Source organism: Microtus oregoni, unplaced genomic scaffold (assembly GCF_018167655.1).
Source record: "Microtus oregoni isolate MIOR12 unplaced genomic scaffold, Mior012 000029F_ref0000214, whole genome shotgun sequence".
NCBI lineage: Eukaryota > Metazoa > Chordata > Mammalia > Rodentia > Cricetidae > Microtus > Microtus oregoni.
Genome location: NW_024543088.1, coordinates 9739492 through 9763471, shown reverse-complemented (window position 1 = coordinate 9763471; position 23980 = coordinate 9739492). Strand labels below are relative to the sequence as shown.

Here is a 23980-nt window from a genome sequence, read left to right as displayed (position 1 = left end):
CCTTGTTGCTCAGGTCTGCTGAAACCAGAAGCTCTTTGAGCTCTAAAGACCATAGCCTGAAATCAGTTTGTGCAGCAGTCAGGAACTCTGGCTGTAAAAACAAAACAAACCAACCAAACAAACAAAAAGCAAGCAAACAAACAATCATCAGCTTCAATAAAATGCTCACTGGTTGGGAGGCCCCCCCGCGGCTCATTCAGAGGACCCAGGTTCAATTCCCAGAACCCACATGGCAGCTCTCAACTGTCTGTAACTCGAGTCCCAGGGGATCTGACACTCTCACGCAGACATGCATGCAGACGAAACACCAATGCACATACAATGCCCATTGTGAGTCTACCTCTTGGCAGGATAAATAGGGTTCTGGTGTTAGATTCCTGAGCAGAGCGTGTAATCGCCCAGACTAGGGACTGGTCTCAGGAGACAGTCATCAGCTGTATGTATACCCTTGACCTCTTTCCAGCTACCGTCATTGGAATTTTCTTTTCTGCACCGAGATTTTGAGCCCAAGACCTTCTGCATCTAGCCAAGCACACTGTGGTTGAGCTATACCCATAGCCCTTTTGTATTTGGGGGACAGGCCCTCCATGAGTTGCCTAACTGGCCTTGAACTCATAGTGGTAGCCCAGACAGGCCTCAAAATGGTAACCCTCCTCTTCAGCCACTGAAGTGACTGTGGTCACAGGAGTGAGCGCATTGTGCTCGTCTGTCAGCCCAATTCGGACGGAATCGCTTTTCTGTCCCTGTTCCTCCAATTCTGTTCCTACAGTTTCCTTCTTCCAGGGTTAGCCTGCCTAGAGTTTGCCATGACAGGGAGGACACAGCCCACTTAAAACTGAATAGCTCTGGCCAGGGAACTGCAGGTGAGACCACCCTCTTCTCCTGAGGGAAGAGAGAGTGGCAAGCAGAAAATGGGACAGATGGGAAAGGTGCAGATTGAACAGCTTTCCGAGAGCTGTACAGGCCAAGGGGAAGGCAGACGCAGCACCTGCTGGCTGAGCATACCACGTTTTTTGCTTTCTTTTTCTGGCTCTATAGAACATATCCTATGGCATATTTGTTCCTTCGGACACTTCAGACAGAAAGCGCTTTGTAGTAGGCCCTGGACTTCCTCTGTCTCTTTGAAAAAAGGGGAGGGGAAAAAAAGCATCCATCCGCATTACAGCACGTCCTTTCTTCTGTGGGGTTGGAACAGACCAGCTTGCAAGCAGATACTGAAACTAATAACGATAATAATAGTAGTAGTAATAGTAATAACACCACGTCTTAGCTCCCAATAAAACAATATTCAGCTATTTCCCATTTAACTCCTATACCATTCGCTAGATGAGTTCACGGGATCAGCAATTCCAATGTATACCGTCCACTCCATTTCTCTTCCACCACTGGAGAGCAATTTCATTATTCACAATCACTCCTATTTCAAGTATAACACAGCAGACCCAGCAAAAAGCCATTACTTTGAATGGCAAACCACTGGTTAACACAAATGCTGGGTGGGTAATGGCCCAGAAGTGTCTTGACTGCTTATATCTGCCGTGTGCCATCTTATATCTGACATAGCCAGAGTCATTTGTTCTGTGAATAAATGAACTGCCTGACACCCACTGAACGGAAGGAATTCTGTGTTTAAAACTGATGCTGAGGATAAATCTCAGATTAGTGGGAAAATGTACCAAAGCTAATTACTGATATCTGTCATGGGATGGGTGGGGGAAGAGCCACCATGTCAAGTATTTGTCCCGTTCTTTGTTATCTTTTCCTGGAAGTTTTCCTTGGTCAGTACCTTCTCAAAGCCAAAGTGGCGATCTACTAAACAACTGGATCCCTTCCGTTGCCAAAACTTTAATGTGCTTTTTGTTTCCGTCACTTTAATTCTCTTCTGAGATAGTCAGGGCGTCATCCGTTTTTTGTTGGCCACTCCCAAAGAGGTGAACCACACAAAGCTTGTCTCCCATAGTGTAGAGGTTGCCTCTGAAATTAGTGAATTCTATCCCTCTCGCTACACGCTAACTGGCCATCCCTTGCCTCTCACAGGAGACTCTCGGCTTTTAGTGAGCACCTAAAGACGAGAAGCCTTCTACAGGTGTGCTTTTGAAAGGCAGCTGTGTAGCCCCAGGGGTTTAGAGAAAAAGTCTCAAGCATGGAGAGCTTTTCCTATTCGCTGCCAAAAACAGCACACGAACTATGTGTGAACAAGTGTTTGGACACTGTCGAGTGCCCATTCTTTCCCAGGCACAGCTAAGCTCCGAGGTGGTCAGAGCCTCCGGAACACCCATTGTCACCACTCCGTCACCACAGCTTGTGCCCAGCCACCAAGCCTTCCGCTAGAACACAGCATTCAGGTCATTTTTTATTCAAGGAATCGTCTTTAACTACTTTTGTTGACTTAATGAAGTTGGCGGGCACATTAAAATTTCCGCAAAAATAACTTCTTACATTTGTTAAAATTTCCTTTCTCATAAGCAAATGGTGGTGTGTCTAGAGTGTCATTCAGCCCCTCTCCTAACCCAGCTACTTCACTGTTCTCTGAGGAAGGGAAGAAAGAGGAATTCCCTCACAGCAGGCTTCGCAAAGCAACTGGCCCCTGCAGTTGTGGGATAAAATGGGTAGTCTTGCCCTGAATGGTCTCAGCAGTGGGAGGAGATGGGGTGGGGCCAGACTGAAGGAGGGAATCTGTGTCTGAGTAGTGTGTGCCCCACAGCAGGAGAGACGGTGACAGAGAAGTCGAGAGCTGGATAAAGGATAGGGAAGAATAGTCAGAGACACTTCATTCTGTCAGGGTAGCTAGGGAGCCTGCTCTGGATCACAGCCGGACGGAGTCTCCTGGCAAATGACATGGATGTGAGGTCATCCCCTTGGATATGATCTGGACAAATGGCATTTGAATGTGTATCGCTGATAAAATCGACTGCTCCAGAAAATGCAGCCATGAAATTTTGGCTCCTACAGAAATGAAGCACCGCAGTGCACGCTCTCGCTTGCTCCTCCCCACAAAGAATTTCCACAGTCGGGCTCACACTCAGGCGGCCTTTGCGCGGCTCTGCCTCCCGTGGGAAGGAGAGGATTCTGTTTGTGCTTCAGGGACCCTGGGGCAAGGGTTCAGCCATGGAACGGTCTTTTCTAGAAGTCGAAGGGTTGCACTAAAATTATCTTTATATGAGTTTTAAGTGGACAGTAGGGAACTGACCCACAGAGTTTCACACGGGCCTGGTTCGGAAGACTGAGATACAGAATCGTATAGCTTTGAAATTCAACTCACTGGTTCCTTTGTAGGACCATGGTGTGCCAGTTTGTGGGCCTTTAATACAAGGCCCAGTTTCACCTTTACTATTCCTGGAATAGCTATGGTTCAGAAATGGTCTCTCTAAATGACAACCCCAAGTACTGCTTTGGGCCGGTCCTCCTGGAGAGACCTGTTGTGGAGTTTTGTTCCAGGTTGTCGTCTCCAGGTCCTGCCAGAGTTGTCACTTTGAGGCCTTCAGCAGCAGCAGCAGTGGGTACTCATGGGTTGGGTAGTTTTTCATCTCACACGGCCATCTGAACACATCAGGGTGAGTCATGTCTACCTCGAGACCTGAGGCCTCCATGCTGGAGCCCAAGGTGGGGTTTCTGAAGACAGCATTAGTCGAAGGCAGATTTGCATCTGGAGAACTCTACCTCAAATGGGTCTTCGGTAGAGTTCCTAGGAATTTTCCCGTCTGTCTACCTACCGCTTCATCAAAAACTAGGGTCAAGTTTTGCTACTACGGTCATTTTCATCTTGATGAAATTATGAAAGAAGAGAAACAAGTACTTCTGCCATTTATAACAGGACCTTCTATATCCTGGCTGTGTGCTCCCTTTGGGGCTGGAGCATGAAGGAGATTATCCATCCTATCCATCACTCGGTGGTGCCTGATCAGGACCACATGGCCAGAGTCGAGAGTAGTAACTTAACTTGGCCATTTTCCTTTTCCATGACACAGACTTTGATGGAAGACACTCTCGATGTCTCCTAAGCCCCGCCATTTTATGTTCCTCTTAAAGAGACATTTGTGTCATTAAACCCCTCGCCAAGATGAAAGGCACTCCTGTTGCTGGTGTTGTTGGCATACGTTCTGTTTATCTAGAATGTTCCTTAGATTGCATCCGTAGGTCTGTCGAATGTTCAGGCTGCCACGCAAACAAAGAGAACAATTCCTGGTATTTGCTGGACTACACATCTGAAAGATCTGGCACGCGTAGGTTCTCGAGATCACATTGATGAGCCCCCCACCCTTCACACCCCTGTCAGAGTGGTACAGCTGATGAGCGGACATTTACCATCATGATCAACGAAGTGTGGAGACAAGCAGTTTGCATTAGAGGGACAGGACTTTACAGTATAGCCTATGCTGTTCCAAAGCTCTGTAGACCTGACTAGCCTTGATCTTGTGGCAATTCTCCTAACTCTGCCTCCTAAATGCTGTGAATAAAAAGCCTGTGCCACCATGCCTGACTTAGGGGTCGTCTTGATGTCATGGAATCTTGAATTAAATCAATACATAATGGCACATACCCATCGTCACAGTGTCACACAGCATGATTTTTGCCTCCCTAAAACTCCCCTGTGCGCCACTTAGTCTCCTCTCCCCCATCCCAGGAAACCACTGCTCTGGCACGCCCTGTTAGTATAGTTTTCCTTCCCCAGAGTTTATGTACATGTATTATGCAGTGTTTTTATATAGATCAGCTTCTTTATTTTTGTAACACACATTAGATTTTTTTCCTTGTTGCATGGTGGCACACCCCTTTAATCCCAGCACTGGGGAGGCAGGGTAGACAAATTTCTGTGAGTTTGAGTTCCAGGCCAGCCAAGGTGGCATAGAGAAACCCTATCCCAAAACAAACAAACAAACATGAAACAATATAAAGATTCATCCACGTTTTCTTATAACCTTGATATTGTTTTTCTTCCCCTCCTTCTGTCTCGTGTCCCAGAAAGGCTTCAGCTTTGTGAGGCTGACCTGAGATTACAGGCATGCACCAACACACATGGTTTATGTAGATTTGGGGTCGAACCCGGGGCTTCATGCATACCAGGGAAATACTTTACCCACTGAGCTAAATCCCCAGACCTCCATTTCTTTAGCACTCAATAGTATTCTGCTGTGTGGAGGCACCAGTTTATTTACCCCTTTACCCGCTGAAGAAGGTCTTGGTTGCTCTTCAGTCTTGGCAAGCGTGACTAAGGATGCTGTAAAGAGCCACAGACATAGCTGCCAGCTCCTCAGGAGAATAGCCAGGAGTGCAATTGCGGGATTGCACGGAAACCAGTGGGAACCGCAGGACTGTCTTGTAAGAAGTTGTCAAGCTACCTTTCAGAGTGTCCATCACAGCCACCCCATCTTCCGTTCCCGCCAGCAACGAAGAGAGTTTGTGTTACTTCTCAGCCTTCCTGATGCCGTGACCCTTTAGTACAGTTCCTCGTGCTGTGGTGACCTCTAGCCGTAAAATCACTTCCTTGCTACTTCGTAGCTGTACGTTTTGCTACTGTTATGAACCGCAGTGTAAATATCTGATAAGCAGGCTATCTGGTGGGGTAGCGACACATGGGTTGAGAACCACTGCTCTACAGCCTTATCAGGATCCAGTGTTGCCAACGTTCTGGCCTTTCGCTGTTCTCATGGATGTATAGTGGTGTCTCATGGTTTCGGTCTACATCTTCTCAGTGGTATGTTGTGAAACATACATATTCTTTGGTGAGATGTTTTGTTAGCATCAATGGCCCACGTTTCATTCTTTTGATCATTAGCAGAAGATCCTCACTTTGTGCTTAAGACGGTGATCCACTCTAAGTTAATTTTGTCGTTTTGTGTTTATATGTATTTTTATTTCATGTGCACTAGTGTTTGCCTGCATGTCTTTTCAGCAAATGCTTCTAGAACAAGCGGGTATCCACTTGCGAAGAGTAGTTTTTAAAATGAGTGTAGGGGCTGGAAAGATAGCCCTGCAGTTAAGAACACTGACTGCTGTTGCAGAGGATCTGGGCTTTATTTCCAGCACCCACGTGGCAGCTCACAACCATCCATAACTCCAGTTCAGGGGAATCCAATACCCTCTTCTGGTCTCCTTCAGTACCATATGCATATGATACACAGATATACATGCAGACAAAATGCCCGTACACATAAAATAAAAATAAAAAGTTGGAGCTTGGGCGGAAAATAGGGAACATGATGGCCCCGGGTGTGGCCATCCCTTGCTTATATGAGAAAAGATCAGACTTTAACACAACTGTGTTTAGAATCCTGATGGCAGAATCCCTGAGCAGGAGGGAAGTCAGGACAGGCAGGTTGAATAGTGACGGAAGGAAGCCCTTTCTGACACCGACTACTCTCCAGATGGCAGGAGCTGTTTACAGTTGGAGAGCCCACGCGTACAGGCATTTGGGACAAGGCAGGTGCTCACTGGGTGCGACTGGCTGCTCCTGTGGCACCCAGTGCCTTTCTGCTGCTGAGATTTTCCTGTAAAGGCTCCTGTCATTCGTGGTCTTCGTGGACCCATTCCACTGTAACTCGGCAAGATAAATTCCATCATAAATTCTATTTTGGGTATGCCGGTCGATTACTCACATTTTCTAAATATCTTTTATATATTGATTTTCATGTCTGAGAATGGACATTATCAAATTAAGCTTCGGGTCCAGGTCTGGTTCCCAGTGAAGCCTCTGACTGTTTTGTCTTCCATCCCAACTTTCTCTAGACTTAAGGGCTACCACCCGGAAGCCTGCAGACCAGGGTTAGGCCAGATGTGCAGACGCAGCACTTTTTGCTGCTAATACTAAATAATTGGAAGAGTTAAAAATCTGATTTCCTATTTATTATAAAAGTTGGGCTGTGTGGTGGTATAGCACACCTTTTTGTTCTGTTTTGTTTTGTTTTTCAAGACAATGTTTTTCTGTAGCTTTGGAACCTGTCCTGGAACTTGCTCTGTTGGCCAGACTCACAGAGATCCACCTGCTTCTGCCTTCCGAGTGCTGGGATTAAAGATGTGCCTGGCTGGTGCATGCCTTAAATCCCAGCACTCTGTGAGTTCAAGGTCAGCTTGGTCTACAGTGTGAGTTCCAGGACAGCCAGGACTGTTACGCAGAGATAACCTGTCTTGAAAAACAAACAAACTGCCCGTATTGTCACTTGGCACCAGCCGTGAGCTGGAGGTACCCTCTTCAGACACAGCCACCACGCCCACTGTCTAAAGGTTGGTTCCTCTACTCACCTGCCTTCTTTGCCAGGGCCCCAGTGATTCTAAGAAGGGATCCAATGACAGGAGCTTGGTTCTAACCATGACCTTCAACCTGCTAACATACTGCTGGGTCTGTCAGGAGGCTGTGTGTTAACATTGTTTCTGGCTTTTCCTTGGGTGACACAAGTGTGTCAGGGCCAGAGTTTGGTTTGGGAGAGACGGGAAACTTGAATTCCATTTTGGCTCTGCTCTTCCTGTGCTTGTGGAAGGTCCTTCCTTCCCCGTGGGTCTCGAGTCTCTCATCTCTAATGAGAGGCCACCCGGAGGTGTCTGTAGTCCTGGGAAGTCTCATAGTCTCGTGTGTCCAAGGCAAGCAGGGATAAGATCAAGAAATAAAAGCCTCCAGTCTTGGAGTAGAAAAGTTACAGCTTCTTTCTCCTTCATTTCTCTTTCCTCCCTCCACCCCCACCCCTGCCTGCCTTCTCTCTGAGATGCCGCTCCGGTTGTCTGGTAATTTAGGACATTGGGATGTGCCAACCTACTCTGTATGAGTACTTGGGAGACGGAAGACCTGCCCCGTACCTAGCATCCCATGCTCACCGAGACCCTCAACAGATCAACTTCATTTGTAGCTGTACATTTTAAAAGCTAGGAGACTCATTTCGCCCTTCCAGGCAGAATTTCAACCTTAGCCCCAAGAATGGGAAGGACCATTCCTGCTGTATAAGGTGCATGCGTGCCGTGCCATGCCGTGTCGCCAACCACTAAGGATGGTAAGTGTTGAGCTGTGTTTGTGCGCCGAGTTGAACGCAGCCGCACTTTTCAGACCACTTCAGCAGGTGCTTCTCAGGCCCACGTGTTTATCGCTGCTGGGAAGTGGATAGAGAAGGTGACCCTGGTTCTCTGTTAGGGGAGGAGCAATCAGAGGGCAAAGGTCTTTTTTTCTCCTCTGCTGCCGTTCAATCCTCTGCTGTGAGAAAAACACTAGGAAGGAACCACTCACTGCAGATGGGCGGGTAAAAAGGAACGGCCTTCTGGGGAACTGTGCCTCTTACCTTGTAGCACACAAATGATGAATTACTGATTTTAGGGGTTTTGCTTTTGTGGTTGTTGACCATGGCATCTTAGATGGGTGATGCAATGGCCTGTCTCTGTGTTCCCTGTGTTGGCAGTGTTTTGTGGGAGGCGTCTGTCCTTTTGACTGGTAAGCCTACTGCTGAGTGGGAGCATTGGACTGAGAAAGGTCCCCACAGGCTCCTGGGCTTGGGTCCTTGGTCCTTGTAGGTGGCACTGGATTGAGAGACTATAGAACCTTTTAGACCAAGGTGCTGGTGGGTATGGGCACTGGAGAGAGACCTAGAAGATTATGGCCCAGCTTCCCTTTGGGCCCAGCCTCTGCTTTGGCTATAAGCACCCTCAACCCCAGACTGACCCACCCCGGTCTCTGTGCCTACCACTGTGATGAACTGAATTTCCTGAAATACAGCCACATTGAGTCCTCCCTTCCTTAACCTACTGTTATCTTGTTGTAGCAACAAGAAAATGAACTAAGGCACTGGGCCAGCCTCAGTGACATTTTCTTATCCCTCTGGAACTGGATGCTGACCCTCTGGGTAACCAGGATAGCATGCCAGGAGCTACCAGTGTGTACACCCTGTATGATACACACCTCCTGCAACCAGTGGGCAGGCTTCATCTATCTACATGAAGACAGAAAGGCTTTCATTGTTCTCACACTGACTCAGGGCCGCCAGGGGGAACCGAGGACACATTTGTCTGCAATGGCTTTGGCACAGAGGCAAATTCCGTTATTTGTGTGCGGCCTAGAAAGGATGTGATTGGGGCCGAAGAGAAAGACCGTGAGGACCCGGAGGGTGAGCAGGAGTCATTCCAGCTCAGAAAACAAGGCCCCAGCTTTCTTTCCAGATGAGTCGTGGAGGGATATAGTCTACAGACTGTGTGATTCGCCTATTTATGTCAGAGACTTCAGTGGGACCCAGTGTATCGACGGGTGTATACTGCATTCTACCCCCTCAGAAGGAAAGCTGCACCCTGTGGCCCCACACCCCACACCCCAACCCATGCCTCTTCGGTCCTAAGCAGGCATTGACCTACTTTCTGCGCTGTAGATCTACCTCTTTTGGATATTTTCCAAGAATTCAGCTGTGTCTGGCTTCCTTAGCACAGTGTGTGTTTGAGGTCCATCCGTATTACGTCATCTTTCTTTCTCTCCATCGCTAACTGAGTCATGCTGCATGATACGGATAGACTACTCCAGATAGACCACTAATACTACTTCAGTGATCCCCTTATTAGCTGATAGATATTTGAGTTGTTTTATCTTTCTGACTTTTTGTTGTTGTTTCTCTCTCTCTCTCTCTCTCTCTCTCTCTCTCTCTCTCTCTAATTTTTTTGAGACAGAGACTCTCTACATACCCCTGACTATCCTAGAACTAAGTATATAGATCAGGCTGGCCTTGAACTCACAGAGATCCAACCTTGCCTTGCCTCCCCAGTGCTAGGACTAAAGACATGCACTACCACCCCTGGCATATGGCTATTTTTAATAATACTTCAATAAATACTTTATACAAGCTTTTGTGTGGATACAAGAGCCCATTGTCTTGAGTGTGCACCGATAGGTAGAATTTCTGAGTGGTTTAAACCTTTGTGAAAATAACCATTGAATTTTGGGGTGTTTTTTTGTTTGTTTTTTAATGTAGTTGGGCCATTTTACATTTCCATATGTAGTTGTCTGTGATCTTGGACAACTTTTCATGTATTATTGAATCCTTTATATCTCATCTTGAGAACTATCAATTCAAATCCTTTTGTATGAGTTTTAAATGGTGCACGCCTTTAATCCCAGCATTCGGAAGACAGAGGCAGGCAGATCTCTGTGAGTTTGAGGCCAGCCTGGTCTACAAGAGCTAGTTCCAGGACAGGATCCAAAGCTACAGCAAAGCCCTGTTGTTGTTGGAGATTGCTCGTTCATTTCTCACCACCATGACTTGAAATAATCACACAGAAACTATATTATCTAAATCACTGCTTGGCCTATTAGTTCTAGCTTCTTATTGGCAAGCTCTTACATCCTAAACTAACCCATCTCCATTTATCTGTGTGTGTTGCCACATGGCTGTGGCTTATCAGGTAAAGTTTCATCTGGCTTTGGGCATCTGTCTCCTGCAGGGGCTATGTGGCTTCTCACTGACTCCACCTACTCTCTCTCTATATATATCTCTTCCAGCCTGGTTATATTCTGTTAAGTCACTGGCCAAAAGCAGCTTCTTTATTTACCAATAAAAGCAGCACACATACAGAAGGACTTCCCACAGCACCTTGCCTTGGGAAAAAAATGATTTTTATTATTGCTTTTACTTTATGTATATACAAGTGTCCATGTGAGTATATCCTGCCTGTAATGGGTGCTGGCTGGGGCCAGAGGAGGATTTCCCAGATTTTCCAGAGGTGGAGTCATATGGGATGTGAGCCACCTGATGTGGGTGCTGAGAACCAAACTTGGGTCTTTTGCAAGAGCAGTCAGTACTCTAAACTGTAAAGCAATCTCTCCAGCTCCACCCTTTTGTACTCTTAAGTAGAGTTATTTGTCTTTATTATTGAGTTGTAAAAGGTCCTACGTTTATTATTATTTTATGTAATATTATGTGTTTCATATACTCTTATGTAGATTTGTATGTATTACAAATATATGTGTTATATAATGCTTATAATGTATTCAGGATTAAATGTAAGTGTGTTTTATACATTCTAGATATAAGTGCCTTAGCAGATACAAATATCTTCACCCATTTCTTTGGGAGAGTTTTATATTTTCACTCTCTGAATCATCTTCTTTGAAGATTAAAAGTTCTTAATTTTGGTAAAATGCTCTTTGTCAGTGTTTTTCTTTCACTGTTTATTATTCTTACAAGCTGGCTTTAACATGTAATTATATTGTTGAAGTTTGTTTTTATTTACATACATGCTCATTTGATAGTTTTCTTGTAAAGTTTTCAATTTGGGCTTCATAACATTGACCACACAGAATGATTTAAAAAGTTTTCTTTGTTCTATTTTTTGTGGAAAAGTTTATGAAGAGTTGGTAATCTCTAATTTTGGTAGATCTTGTTTGCCATCTGGGCCTTGGCATTTCCTTGTGAGCAGATAGTTTTTTGTTGTTGTTGTTTTGTTTTCTGATAACTAATTGAATCTCTTGCTGTACATCTTTTTTGGGCCATTTACCTCTTGTTATTCCCAGTGGTTTGTGTCTCTCTAGAAATCTGTTCATTTTATCAGTCATCTAGGCAATGGTGTATGACCTTATTTCTTCATAATGCCTTATACTTCCTTGAGACCTATTCTAATGTCTCACATCTGTCTAGACTTCCATGAGGTATGTTCTAATGTTTCATGTCTGTCTAGACTTCTGTGAGGCCTATTCTAATGTCTCACGTCTGTCTAGACTTCCGTGAGGTCTGTTTTAGTGTCTCACTTCTGTTTATAGCAGTTTGAGTCTTTCTGTTCCCTCCTTGGCTTGTTGAATAAGTTTGTCTCACTGTGATCATCCTTTCAAAGACTCAGTCACCAGCTGAGCCATTGCTTTCCCTCCAGACACATCTTAGCTCATCTCCTAACTGTGATGCCTGGTATTGTCCTGTTCATTTCAAAGCGTTTTCTGATCCCTCTTTGAGTTCTTCTTTGACCAACTTGTTGTTTAAGAATATGTCATCTCATTTCTAGTTTTTTTAGTCTTCCCAATTTCTGTTACTGAATTCTAACTAACACACTCTGCATTCATTCTATTCTTTTGATTTTATTGAGGTTTGTTTTATAGGGTAACATATGCTCTGTTGTTAAAATTCTGTACGTGCACTTAAGAAAAATGTATAACCTACTTGGATAAGTGGGGTGTTCTATGCATGTGTCAGGTGTAGTCGATTACTAGTGTTGCTCAAGTATTTTCTTCCTGATTGATCTTCTGTCCAGTTATCCCATCTTCACTGAAGGTAATATGGGACTGGAGAGTTGGCTCAGTGGTTAGGAGCACTGGCTGCTCTTGCAGAGGACCTGGGTTCAGTTCTTAGCGCTCACATGATAAACTGCCTACAACTGCCTGTTACTCCAGCTCCAGGGAGATCCAATGTCCTCTTTGGGCCTCCTCCATTGCATATGAACTCAATGAGCATACACACATGAAATTAACTAATTTTTTTAAAACGTAGAAGACTAAGTGGGCAGTGTTGGTGCATACCTTTAATCCCAGCACTCAGGAGGTGGAGGCAGGCAGATTTCTGAGTTCAAGACCAGCCTGATCTACAGAGTGAGCTCCAGAACAGCAAGAGCTATTACACAGAGAAACCCTGTCTGGGGAGAAGGGATGGAGTAGGGGACTTAAATGTCTGTTATTGTTTTACTATATTCCTTCCTCCTATTCTGTCAGTTTTGCTTCTCATGTTTTGCTGTCACGCTGTTAGATACACACATATTTATCACTGTTGTATCTTCCTGATAGATTGGCCCTCTTACTATTCTTCATCTCTAGCAACCTTTATTGCTGTGAAGTCTGTTTGGGGCTGGAGAGATGGCATAGGACTTAAAAGTACTTGTTCCAAAGGATCTGTCTTTGGTTCCCAGCACCCATGTGGTGGCTCACACTACCTGTAACTCCAGCTCCAGGGGATCCAACCCCCTCTTCTAGCCTCTGCAGCCACCTTCCCACAGGTGCCTCCATAAGCACACGCACACACCCGCACTCACGCACACACGTGCACACACACACAAAGGTAAATCTTTTTGAGATCTGTTTTGTCTGATGTCACAGCCACTCAGGTCATGTGACAGCTGAAAAAACTGCTTGAACTAACAAACATTTGGCGGACAGTATAAGTCTGTGAAGAATTTGCCTCCTTTCTTTGACTTGGTTATATTCAAAAATAAATTTCAGCAAACCACCCAGAGTGTTAGATATAATCCACAGCGTGAAAGCCTGTATAATGTAGAACATCCCATGCCCGGGTGCAGATGTCTTCGTGGGGTTGACTAGTGTTTATCCTCTCCAGTTCTTCAATAAATGAAGAGCACACCTTCCTTTTTAATCCCCCAGAGTCCCCATGACCCGGACTTGGCAGAAAATAAAAATGAAAAGAGAGATAATGAGGAAAAGTTCCACACGCATTTTTAAAATGTGTGCGTGCTAGGAAACGAGATGCTTCTGAACTGGCTCTCAAGTCAAAGAAAAAAGGGCTTTTAAAATGTGTGTGTTGGGGGGGGGGGGGTCATTCATTTGCAGTAGTGCCAGTTAGAACTGGAGTCAGAATGACGTTCTCTGCACTGTGTGTCTTCATGTGTCATCACGATTACAGGTCTCAAAAGAAAAAACAACTATTAAAAACAGACAGTGTCACTCTTAGCAAGCGTCTCTGTGGGAACTCTCCCCACCTACTTATACTGAAGAGTGACAGCCCAGGTCCTCCCCCTGGATGGGAGGTCCCATGTGCCCTGCCAGGCTTCTGTGCTGCTTTGAATGCAAAAAGTTCAGGGTGATTTTCACCTAGATGTGCCTTGCCTTGAGTCTCCAGTGACTTTGCGTGAGTGACCTGAGCACTGGCCTCTTCCTCACTCTTGAAACAAGCAGCCACTTTGATGGCAGGAACCCATTTTGCAGGGGTGTAGCAGTCGTTTTTAATTTTGTGACAAAGACAGATGCATCCTCTGGGAGTAGTAAATGGTTTTACTGGTGATATTAATGGAGCCATGACCTCTCCCACAGCTATGGTCCTACAAAACAAAATGTTTGTATTTTGTCAGGCAAGTTCATTCGCAGCCCTTCCTTGAAGCAAGTTGCAAAGGAAATGTACTCTAATAAGCCCAGAGAGTAGAGTGGCGTGTGTGTGTGTGCCTGTGTGCGTGCATGTGTGTGTGTACAGGCATGAGGTCATTTGCAGACTTGGTGGATTTATAGTGCTGCTATTGACTGGCATGCAAACAATCATTTTTAGTTGTGTTTAGATGAAACAACGTGTTTTAAAGATGTGTTTGGACAGACACAGAATTCTTGAAGTCCTAGCCCTTAGAGTTGTGGTGGGCCTACTGCTGATGCTGAAGTGGGCCCTTGGGAAGCAATAGCGGGGTGAAATTTAAGTGTTATGGGGGATCCACAGAAGCAAAGGGACAAAGGAACTCAGAGGCAAAGATGATTCCATTAAATTGGCAGTTCATTAGCTCAGAATCGACGACACCCGTGTTTACCATTTCCTTTAGGAACTTTTGATGTCCGTGTCCTTTGTTGGAAAGGGCTGTCTGAGAAGACAGTAAATCAATATGGAGGATTTACAGTTCAGTTAAATGAATTAAGCTGTTTCCTGGTGTTTCTATATACCTTTGGGATGTACAATATACATGCATATGTATGTATGAATGTATGTTTATACACACATGTACACAAAAATATGTATATATGTGTACATATATGTATGTATATATACATGTGTGTATGTATATATACGTGTGTATGTGTGTGTAGATGGATAGATAGATAGATAGATAGATAGATAGATAGATAGATAGACTTGCAGGAGGAGGAAGGCAGCAGCATGATGCAGTCCCTTGATTCAGCTGAGTATCTTTCTCAACAACCTCATCTAGTGGAGGATTTGGTTCTGAAAGAAATCCCTTGTCTCCACGTCATTCTTTTCTTTCTTTGCTCCCGTTCTGCACTCACTGAGAATTCCTAACCAACAGTTCTATTAACTGTGACAGTCAAAACGAAAGCCAATTAACAACAAATGTATTTGTGTCCTCAAGTGCAAATGGATAGTGCTTTCTAATTTCAGTTTTAACTTTAATGGTTATTATTAAATGACATGTGGCCATGCTAGAAAACCCAGCAGAGAAAAGGAGCCAGGTAAGCAATAGAGGCAGAGGCAAGAGGTTAGATGTGAGTTCAAGGCCACATGAACTGGTTTACAGAGTAAGTTTCAGGGCAGCCAGAGCTACATTGTAAGACCTTGTCTCGAAAAAAGAAAGAAAAAGAAAAGAAAAAAGAGAGGAAGCAAGAGAGGAGAAAACTCATAAAACTAACATCCAAAGATAATTAATTTCTCTCCACCCCCACCCCCACCCACCGACTTTCTACACCCTTTCCCCCAATTCCTCCTCCTCCTCCTCCTCCTCCTCCTCCTCCTCCTCCTCCTCCTCCTCTTTTTTTAGAAAAAAACAACAAGGTACCAGCTAAGTAGCTGAGGCTGGCCATTTGTCCGGCTTTCTTGACTAACTTGCTGCGATTATAGGCGTGGACCACAAAGTCTGGTGCCAATTTGTTTTCTGTTTTCTCTGCCACTGCAAGTCTGACATCAAGGTGTTTCCAGGGCCAGCCCTCTGCCTGACCTGTTGTTGGGAACCGGGTCCTCTCCTACTACTTCCTTATTCTGGTTTCCCAGCATTCTTTGACTTACAGATGCCACGTCAGCTTTTGTTCTGACTGAACTGGCTAAGGGAGCTCTCTCCTTAGCTTGAGTAATTGCATTCATTCAACTGTCTTTCCATGTAGGCCCCATTCCGAAGTGCAAAGGGCTCAGAACCTCTCCAGTCTCCCTCACAGCTGCCACTGTGGATGTTTGACAGCCGTTGCCTGCTGACAACTCTTGTTTCTCTAATATTCACCCTGTGTCAGCATCCACTTCTGAGGGAGGACCATTCAGCAGGTCTGGGTCTTCCTTGGTTCTTTTACATAGGACTCCCCGTCCCTAAAGGCTGGAACCAAGTTGGGGAGATGTGAACACAAACACTTGTGAATGAATCATTGTTTGGGGGTATCAATGGGTTCCTGATGACAAGAGCAGGGTAGACAGTGAGAATGTTTCTAGAAATAATTGATGTTCATTCTGGTTCCTTGAAGGAATTACAGGGAACTCGAACAGGTAGTTAGAACAACCCTCCTGGCCTCTGAGAGACAATGCAACACTTTCGAAAGATGGGTTTTGGTGGTAATGGGAAGTCCCCTCCGGTCCGCTCAGCCTTTGTTCTTAGCAGAGAAACCTTGCTGTTGAAGAAACCTAAGAGGACCTAACCACAGACGAAATGCATGCATTTCCCAGCTCACTTCCTCATTCGTTTCTACTCTACCCCGGCAAGGTCTAGAAAGTCTTCAAGTAGTGCCTCTGCCATTCAAATGATAATCCCTCTGGTTTGCTTATTTCTGTCTCCCAACTCTCCCAAGCACCTGTGTTTTTCCAGTGGTCACAAAGGCCCTGGAGGGGACTTCTGGGGGTACTTAGCATAGCTGAAATTTATGCAGCATCTGCCCCTTCCTCCCTCATTGCACTTCTGAAGCTTTTGCACTTGGCGGTCCCTGGGACAGGTGTCAGGGTAATTCCACTGAAGAACTGGGCTTCTTTGGGAGACAGACTCATGGAAGGTCAGATTCTGAGACAACAAAGAAACTGCTGTGGGTGAGGGGCTTGTGCGGCTGCCGCAGAGTCCCAGGGACATTGTCAGTTCCTTACTGGTGTTTCTCCCCTGCTCAGATGCAGAGAGTCCTTTCATAGAGATGCACAGTGACATCCCTAAACTTGTGTACATGAGGGAAGGACAAGAACTCATCATCCCCTGCCGAGTGACGTCACCCAACATCACGGTCACACTGAAAAAGGTAAAACTTCAGTGCTGCTCCCCTCATGGCTTGGCTTCCAATGGGTGCAGATTCAAACATAAGGAAGATGGTTTACAATCAAGCCCAGTGAAGAGAGAACAAAAATGTCAGGTTCAACTGAATAGTCTCAAGGCTGCTGGTGTTTAAAGGCTTTCCCAAACCGGGTGGTGGTGGCCGGCGTCTTTAATCCCAGCACTTAGGAGGCAGAGACAGGCGAATCTCTGTGAGTTCGATGCCAGTGTGGTCTACAAGAGCTATTCTAGAACAGCCAGGGCTGTTATACAGAGAAAACCTGTCTCAAAAAAAAAAACCAAAAAAACAAAACAAAAAAAAAAAAACAAAACAAAACACAAAACAGTAACAACAACAACAACAAAAAGCTTTCCCAAAGAGAAGTTTAGAGGGTCAGGACCAACCAGTCCCCAACCCCACCCAAGGCAGCACCTAGCCAGTCTAGGCAGACTTTGGGCAGTGGCTGTAGTTGGGAAGTCAGAAAAAATTTGACTGTGATTGACAGATTTCTGGTGTCCTTTAGGAACAGGTTTGAATCCCCATCTCACCTGTGTCCTGTTGCCAGTATGTATTCAGGCTGAAAACAGTAGGGGAGACCTACGCAATGGCTCAAGAAAATACCTAGGTTAGAGTACAGGGGACTTCTGTGCCGGACCCCGGTGTTAGCCTTCCCAGCTTGAGTCCCTGCACCTTCCTTGAATGGCTCAGTGCAGTGCGGTAGTTCTTGCTGAATCTGAAAGCCATGGTTTCTCATAGTGTTTTGGCTCATTGCTACCAGGACTCTGGTCAAGCATGCTTCTTTCTCTGCAGTTTCCAGCTGATACTCTGATCCCTGATGGAGAAAGGATCACGTGGGACAGTACAAAAGGCTTTATAATAGCAAATGCGACCTACAGAGAAATAGGACTTTTGAACTGCGAAGCCACAGTCAACAGGCGCCTCTACCAGACAAACTATTTGACCCATCGGCAAAGTAAGTGCCGTCCCCAAGGGTGTGGACACCAGGAACAGTCCTTTGAGCTCCACCTGGCCTCTGAAATCTTGATTTTTAACTTTTTTTTTCTCTTCTGCTTGCAGCCAATACAATCCTAGATGTCCGCATAAGCCCTCCAAGCCCGGTGAGACTGCTCCGTGGCCAGACTCTTGTCCTCAACTGTACCACAACCACCGACCTGAACACGAGGGTGCAGATGAGCTGGAATTACCCTGGCAGAGTGAGTGGCTGCTTTTCTAGTCCTTCTTCAGGGCGCTGTTTGAGTCTGCTTTGAGCAAGCGAAACCCCACTGGGTTTTTGAAGTGGGAAAAATGAGAAAATGCTGCTCCCAGGGCGGTGTGGACAGGAAAGCGGCAGGTTCGACCGGGTGCCTCCCTTGCCTGGCGGTCCCTGGGTGTGATAGTGCAGATCCTGGCTTTGATGTCTGGGGCTTGTTTTGAAGGGTAAGGGCTGCTGTTTCCACTGGCAAGTCTGGAAAGCAAGAGGGACCAGTTCAGTTCGTCCTCGGAAAGGGCGCGTTAGGATTTCTGGATGAGAGGGGAATTTATCACTGAATGCCAGGCAGGGCCTATCTTTTGTATTAACAACATTTCAGGAGATTGTCTTTGTCAGCGCATTCATGGAAGGTTCTGGCAGACAGTCAGGCACCTGATTGTGGTGTGTTTGGTAAAGATACTTCAAGCCAGCCACCCGATACTGCACATTAACCATCAAAGGGGCAGCTCTGTCCTTCAGAAACACAAATGGGAGGAGCGAGGACAGAGTCGGTTTCCTCATTCAGGTGCAGCATCCTTACTGGCCCCAGGTATTTACTGAAGTGCGCAGATGGGAAGGTGACGATCAGCTGGGTAGAGACCGCTGGCAGCAGGCCTGTTCTCCCTTCTCCTGTGCCAGTGCGATTTCAGTAGCAGATCCAAAGGGCGGGCGTTTGCTATGCCATGCAGACTGCCAATCAAAATTAACTTAGGATTAAATAATGGACGAAAGATGAATGCTTCAGCTCCAACTTGGTTTCACCAGCTTCCCCCGCCCCTGTGGAAGTAGAAAAACTTTGCAACCAAAGATAGATTATGTTCCCTATAGGAGCCGATCAGATATTGACAATTTTCTAGACAATACTGTTGTTCCTTTTAAATAAAACTGCTAGAACATGAAGCAACCTCTTCTAATAGAAAAAATTCTCAGTAAATGTCAAGAGGGAAGAGACTTTTATCCAGGTCCAATTGCTGTTAAGATGTCGATCCTGGAGGCTGGAGAGATGGCTCAGAGGTTATGAACACTGACTGCTCTTACAGAGACCCAGGTTTAATTCCCAGTACCCACACGGCAGCTCACAACCACCACTAACTCCAGACCCAGAGGATCCAAAGCCCTCTTCTGGCTTCCTCAGACTCTCAGGCACACACATGGTGTATAGTCATATATGCAGACCAAATACCCCTACCACACAGCGAAAACAAATAACAAAAGTTCAAAGAGGGTATTAGTTCTGTGTCTACTGGGTACCAATGACCTCCTAAAACAGAGCTTGTCCAATAGGATGTTCCCTGATAGAAATATTCTCTGTCGCCCTTGTATAATCAAGTATCCGTTAGCCACTGTGGTAGAAGAATTCCTGCAGTGAGGAATTCTTCATCTGGATTAACTGTATTAAATAGTCCTATGCAGCTAGCGGCTACTGAACTGGACAAGGCACTTCCAGAGGCCTGGATTAGGTATTTCCCAAGGGATCAGCCATGCCAATAACACACTTGGGAAGAAAACTCTGCAGAGGGGGAAGTCACGCCTCTAGACACAGTGGCCGAAAGGCTCCCGGGTCTGTTACACTGGGGACTGCTTCTGACTTTTCACAGCAGTGATTGACAGCTGTGTCTTTTGTTATTGCTGAGAACCATGCAAATGGCCTAAACACATGTCGGTGCCAACAGGGAATGAAAAGGCAGGTGGGTGAAAGTTGACTAAGCATGGTCGAGGGAACTAGGTTCAAGACCCTCAGCTCTGTCTGGACAACTTCCAAGTCTTTTTCCCACGACCCTCCCCAGGGAAGGACTTGAGAGGGGGAAATGACGTGCTATGTGTTATAAGAGGAACAATTGAAGGAGATGGCATTGCATCTTCTCCGACCAGTGAGCAGGCCACTGTAGCCAGCCAGATAGCTGAACGTGGTCTTTCCCTGAGATAAGGGACAGACCTTGTAGATGATGGCTGAAGTCACCTCTGGGTGTGCACATCCCACGTCCCTTTTGCCATCATTTAGCAGAAGCTGATGAATACAGCTCAAGATGTGAAATAATGAACCGGGAGCAGTTGAAGCCAGGACTTGAAGTTTCGTTCCCATCAGTGGGAAAGGGAACTTTGTTTATTTACAGGAATCTGAGGGGACAGGCTGCTGTTCAGAGGAGAGCCTGTGATGAGGAGAAATCACTAAATGCATACCCAAGAGCCCTGAGTTCCTGGTATTCTGTGGTAACAAAGCAAAACCCCTCCAACCTCAGCAGGCGGTTACACTAAACAACCAACACAATATCTACCGTGAAGCCCATTTACAGAGAAGAAGGGCTCAGTAAAAGCTGGCAGGCTTTGTGTCTGACGCACGTCTAGACAGAGGCATAGACTCCTAATGTTTTGCTTGTGGCAGATCTGATGTGCCCCCAACCTACATACTGATCCGAGGAATGCTAAGACACACAGTGGTGACTTCTCCACCCGCTATGCGTTCTCCTTCTAGGCAACTAAGAGAGCTTCCATAAGGCAACGGATTGACCAAAGCAATCCCCACAACAATGTGTTCCACAGTGTTCTTAAGATCACCAACGTGCAGAGCCAAGACAAGGGACTCTACACTTGCCGCGTGAAGAGTGGATCGTCGTTTAGATCTTTCAACAGCTCCGTGCATGTGTACGGTAAGCACAGAGGTCAGACGTGCCAACTTCCACGACCCTTTCTGAGTACTCTAAGCATGGGGGGATGGGGGGAAGCCACTGTTATTTTTGGCTAAGAGTTATGCAACCATGAATGAAGCCTGCGTTCTCTTGCGCCCTCAAAGGCAAATCAAGCACATTGCATACTCTTTAAATTGGATACTTTTGGGGAGACGGGCAGAAAAGTTGTAAGAGTCTGAGGTAGAGGAGGACCAGAGCAAATCAATGTCTTCTGGATGTGACAAGACCACAGCACTCTGTGGTCGCCTGCACAGGGTCTACACAAGGCCAAGCCAGACCACAATCCCACGTGGACAGGGAAGGGACTCACAAGCCCCTACCCCTAACTAAGGAGCTATGGACAGCTGATGAGTTCTGGGGGAGAGAGAGTCAGTGTTCTTTAAGGGTGTGGCCCCTCATTGGTCAATTGCACCCCAGTGGATGGCCCCACACCCAGAAATCTATAGCCAGCACAAGCTGGAATGGATGGGTTATTAAATGAAAGAGAGGAAATGAAGTTGGGAGTGGGAAGGAGATGGGTTAGATCTTCAAGGAATTAACACGAGGGGAAGAGGGGGGTGAATAGAATCAATATGCATTGTATGAAATTCTCAAAGATTAGTGAAAGCTTTTAATAATACTACTTTTGGGGTTGGAGAAATGGCTCAGAGGTTAAGAGCATTGCCTGCTCTTTCATAGGTCCTGAGTTCAATTCCCAGCAACCACATGGTGGTTCACAACCATCTGTAATGGGGTCTGGTGCCCTCTTCTGGCCTGCAGGCATAGACACAGACAGAATATTGTATACATAACAAATAAATATTTTTAAAAAAATAATAATTTTGGTTTGGACAGTTTTGATTTTAGATGCTTGCTTTGATTAGGGGCATAGGTTGTAAGGCAGTCTTGAGTTTCTCGTTTACTGTCAAGTATAAACAAAACAGAACCCAATGATCAATTTTACTCTATCTGGGGCCAATCTTCCTGATAAAAGCTACAATAAGTCACTTGGAATTCATGATCTTCTACTCCTCATTTAATGATCATGGAATGCCCAAATGGTTGTTTAATTATAAAATGTAAATTCTGTAAGGACAAGCGAAAGCCTTGTGTCCATCGTTGCGCCCGTGCTATCGGAGACATTTTCTATCCTCCTTAGCTGTTTCAGCTTGGCGTTTCAGCCCAGAGCGACTTTCTCCATCTTCGTTATATCAGCTAGGTAGATTTTAGAAATATTGTCCCTTGTTATTGGGACAGAGCTATAGTGATACTTTGGTTGCCTAGGCACCGCTTTACATCTCTAGGACTTGCTGGCAGCTGACCTGAAGGCATCACCCATTGATTGACACTTGGGCTCTTGGACAGGCTCCATCACGATTCACTGCCTCTCCACTTAGGGAAGGAGTGAGCTTGTGTTTATATAAACGCATCCTTTCCTGATGCATCGTCTTTTCTTCTTTCAAAGGAAAGGGATTCATCAGCGTGAAGCATCGGAAGCAGCAGGTGCAGGAAACCATAGCGGGAAAGCGGTCCTATCGGATGTCCATGAAAGTGAAGGCCTTCCCCTCGCCAGAAGTTGTATGGTAGGAGTCGGATGGCAGTCATTTATTTCCCTATCAGTCAAGATACTTTTTATAAGTAGGAACTTAGGCTCACAGTCCTGAAAGAGACCCGAAGAGGCATTGCTTGGAGCAACTCTGGCGAGCTGGACACTGCGTCCATTTCTGGGTGGTCGCTCTGGGGAGGGCTGGATGGGCCTGGAAGAAGGGCCCAGGGGTGAAACAAGAGTTGACGGATTTGAGTGCTCCAGTCAGTTTGTCATTCCCTCACACATGCCAAATTCCCGCATCTCCAAACCTTCCTATGATGTCAACAGTCTTTGAATGAGATGTGTTGGGCAATAGTGCGGAGGCATCTTAAGTGTGTAGCATGCTCTATTAACCCTGAAGAGTGGGCCCTTGTAATGAGGGTGCCAAAAATAATCCCTCTATGTGCAGCTGGGTTGAAAGTCTCAGCCGTGTTCTAAAATTTCAACAGACATTATTAGCAGTAGGACTCACTCATGGGTAGGTGTGGACAAGCGAACCTACTTGAATTAATGAAGGTTTTTCTTTGGTTTGAAGTATTCAGAAATACCTTACACAACTTTTTCCTTCAAAGAGTCAGACCAGTACAGTACCTATGGAAAACAATGCGATCTGTTTTGAATCTGCAGTCCTTTTGCTAAATTACTTTATAATGTCATTATCTTTGGCTTAAATCCCTATATTTTAAACAAAAGGTCCGCTCAGAGTTGATTAGAAGAACAATACATACCATACAGAAACCCTGCCGTTTTGGAAAGTCCTCACCAGAGTTTGTCTGGCCCTTAGCCCCTCAGTGTTTGTTTGCAGCTCTCTCAAATATTTAATAGGAAATTAAATAACAAATCAAAACTGTGTGCTATATCTTTGCAACATTGTAGTGGGAAATAAATGGATATCTTTACTTTAAAATATCTAAAAAGTTAGTAGAACACTATAATTTTCTTGCTAGTCATACAAAGTATGGGTTAAGAAGAGAAAAAAGTTATTGAATTAAACAGATCAGTTCATAGTAACCTAGTGGTCGGGAAGCAAACTTATTCTCTCATGGCTGAACACACCCTTTGTCTATCCATTCAGTAACTAAGTAGCAAGGAACAAATGAAACTAATATCTACTTTTAAAATGCTGTTGTATGACTAGGATGCAGCTGAAACAATACTAAAAAGCTATTTGTAATTACAAAATACAGCATAGCCAATTTAAACTCAATTTGGAACTGAGACCCAGAAAGTTTATTCCCGGGTCTGCAGGCCTGACTAAGACCCATTTCTACCTCCTTCTACAACACAGTACACACCCTACAAATGAAAGGGCCTTTGAAAGAACTATACATTTAAAGTCATGGGCTGAAGAGATGGCTCCGTGGTTAAGAGCACTGGCTGCTCTTGTAGAGGACCTGGGTTTATTTCCCAGCAGCTTCCCATGGAAGCTCCCAACAACCTGTTACTCAGTTTCAAGGGGCCCAATGGCCTTTTCTGACTTCTGTGGGTACTGTACATATATTGTGCACTTGCATGCATGCGAGCAAATGCTCAAACATCAAGTAAAAGTAAATCTTAAAAAAATAACAAAATATAAAATTAAGTCATTGACTATCTGAGTTCAAAAG

The 23980-nt window shown here is 45.4% G+C and overlaps 1 protein-coding gene across 1 annotated transcript in view; it reads left to right on the top strand.

The window, feature by feature from the left end:
• Positions 1–23980, top strand: part of Flt1 (fms related receptor tyrosine kinase 1) — a 161684-nt gene that overhangs the window by 25793 nt on the left and 111911 nt on the right. The window contains exons 4-8 of the mRNA XM_041677893.1: positions 16734–16858; positions 17681–17843; positions 17948–18084; positions 20593–20767; positions 22251–22368. Of these exons, the coding sequence (XP_041533827.1) occupies positions 16734–16858; positions 17681–17843; positions 17948–18084; positions 20593–20767; positions 22251–22368 (718 nt within the window). The remainder of the gene's footprint in view (positions 1–16733; positions 16859–17680; positions 17844–17947; positions 18085–20592; positions 20768–22250; positions 22369–23980) is intronic.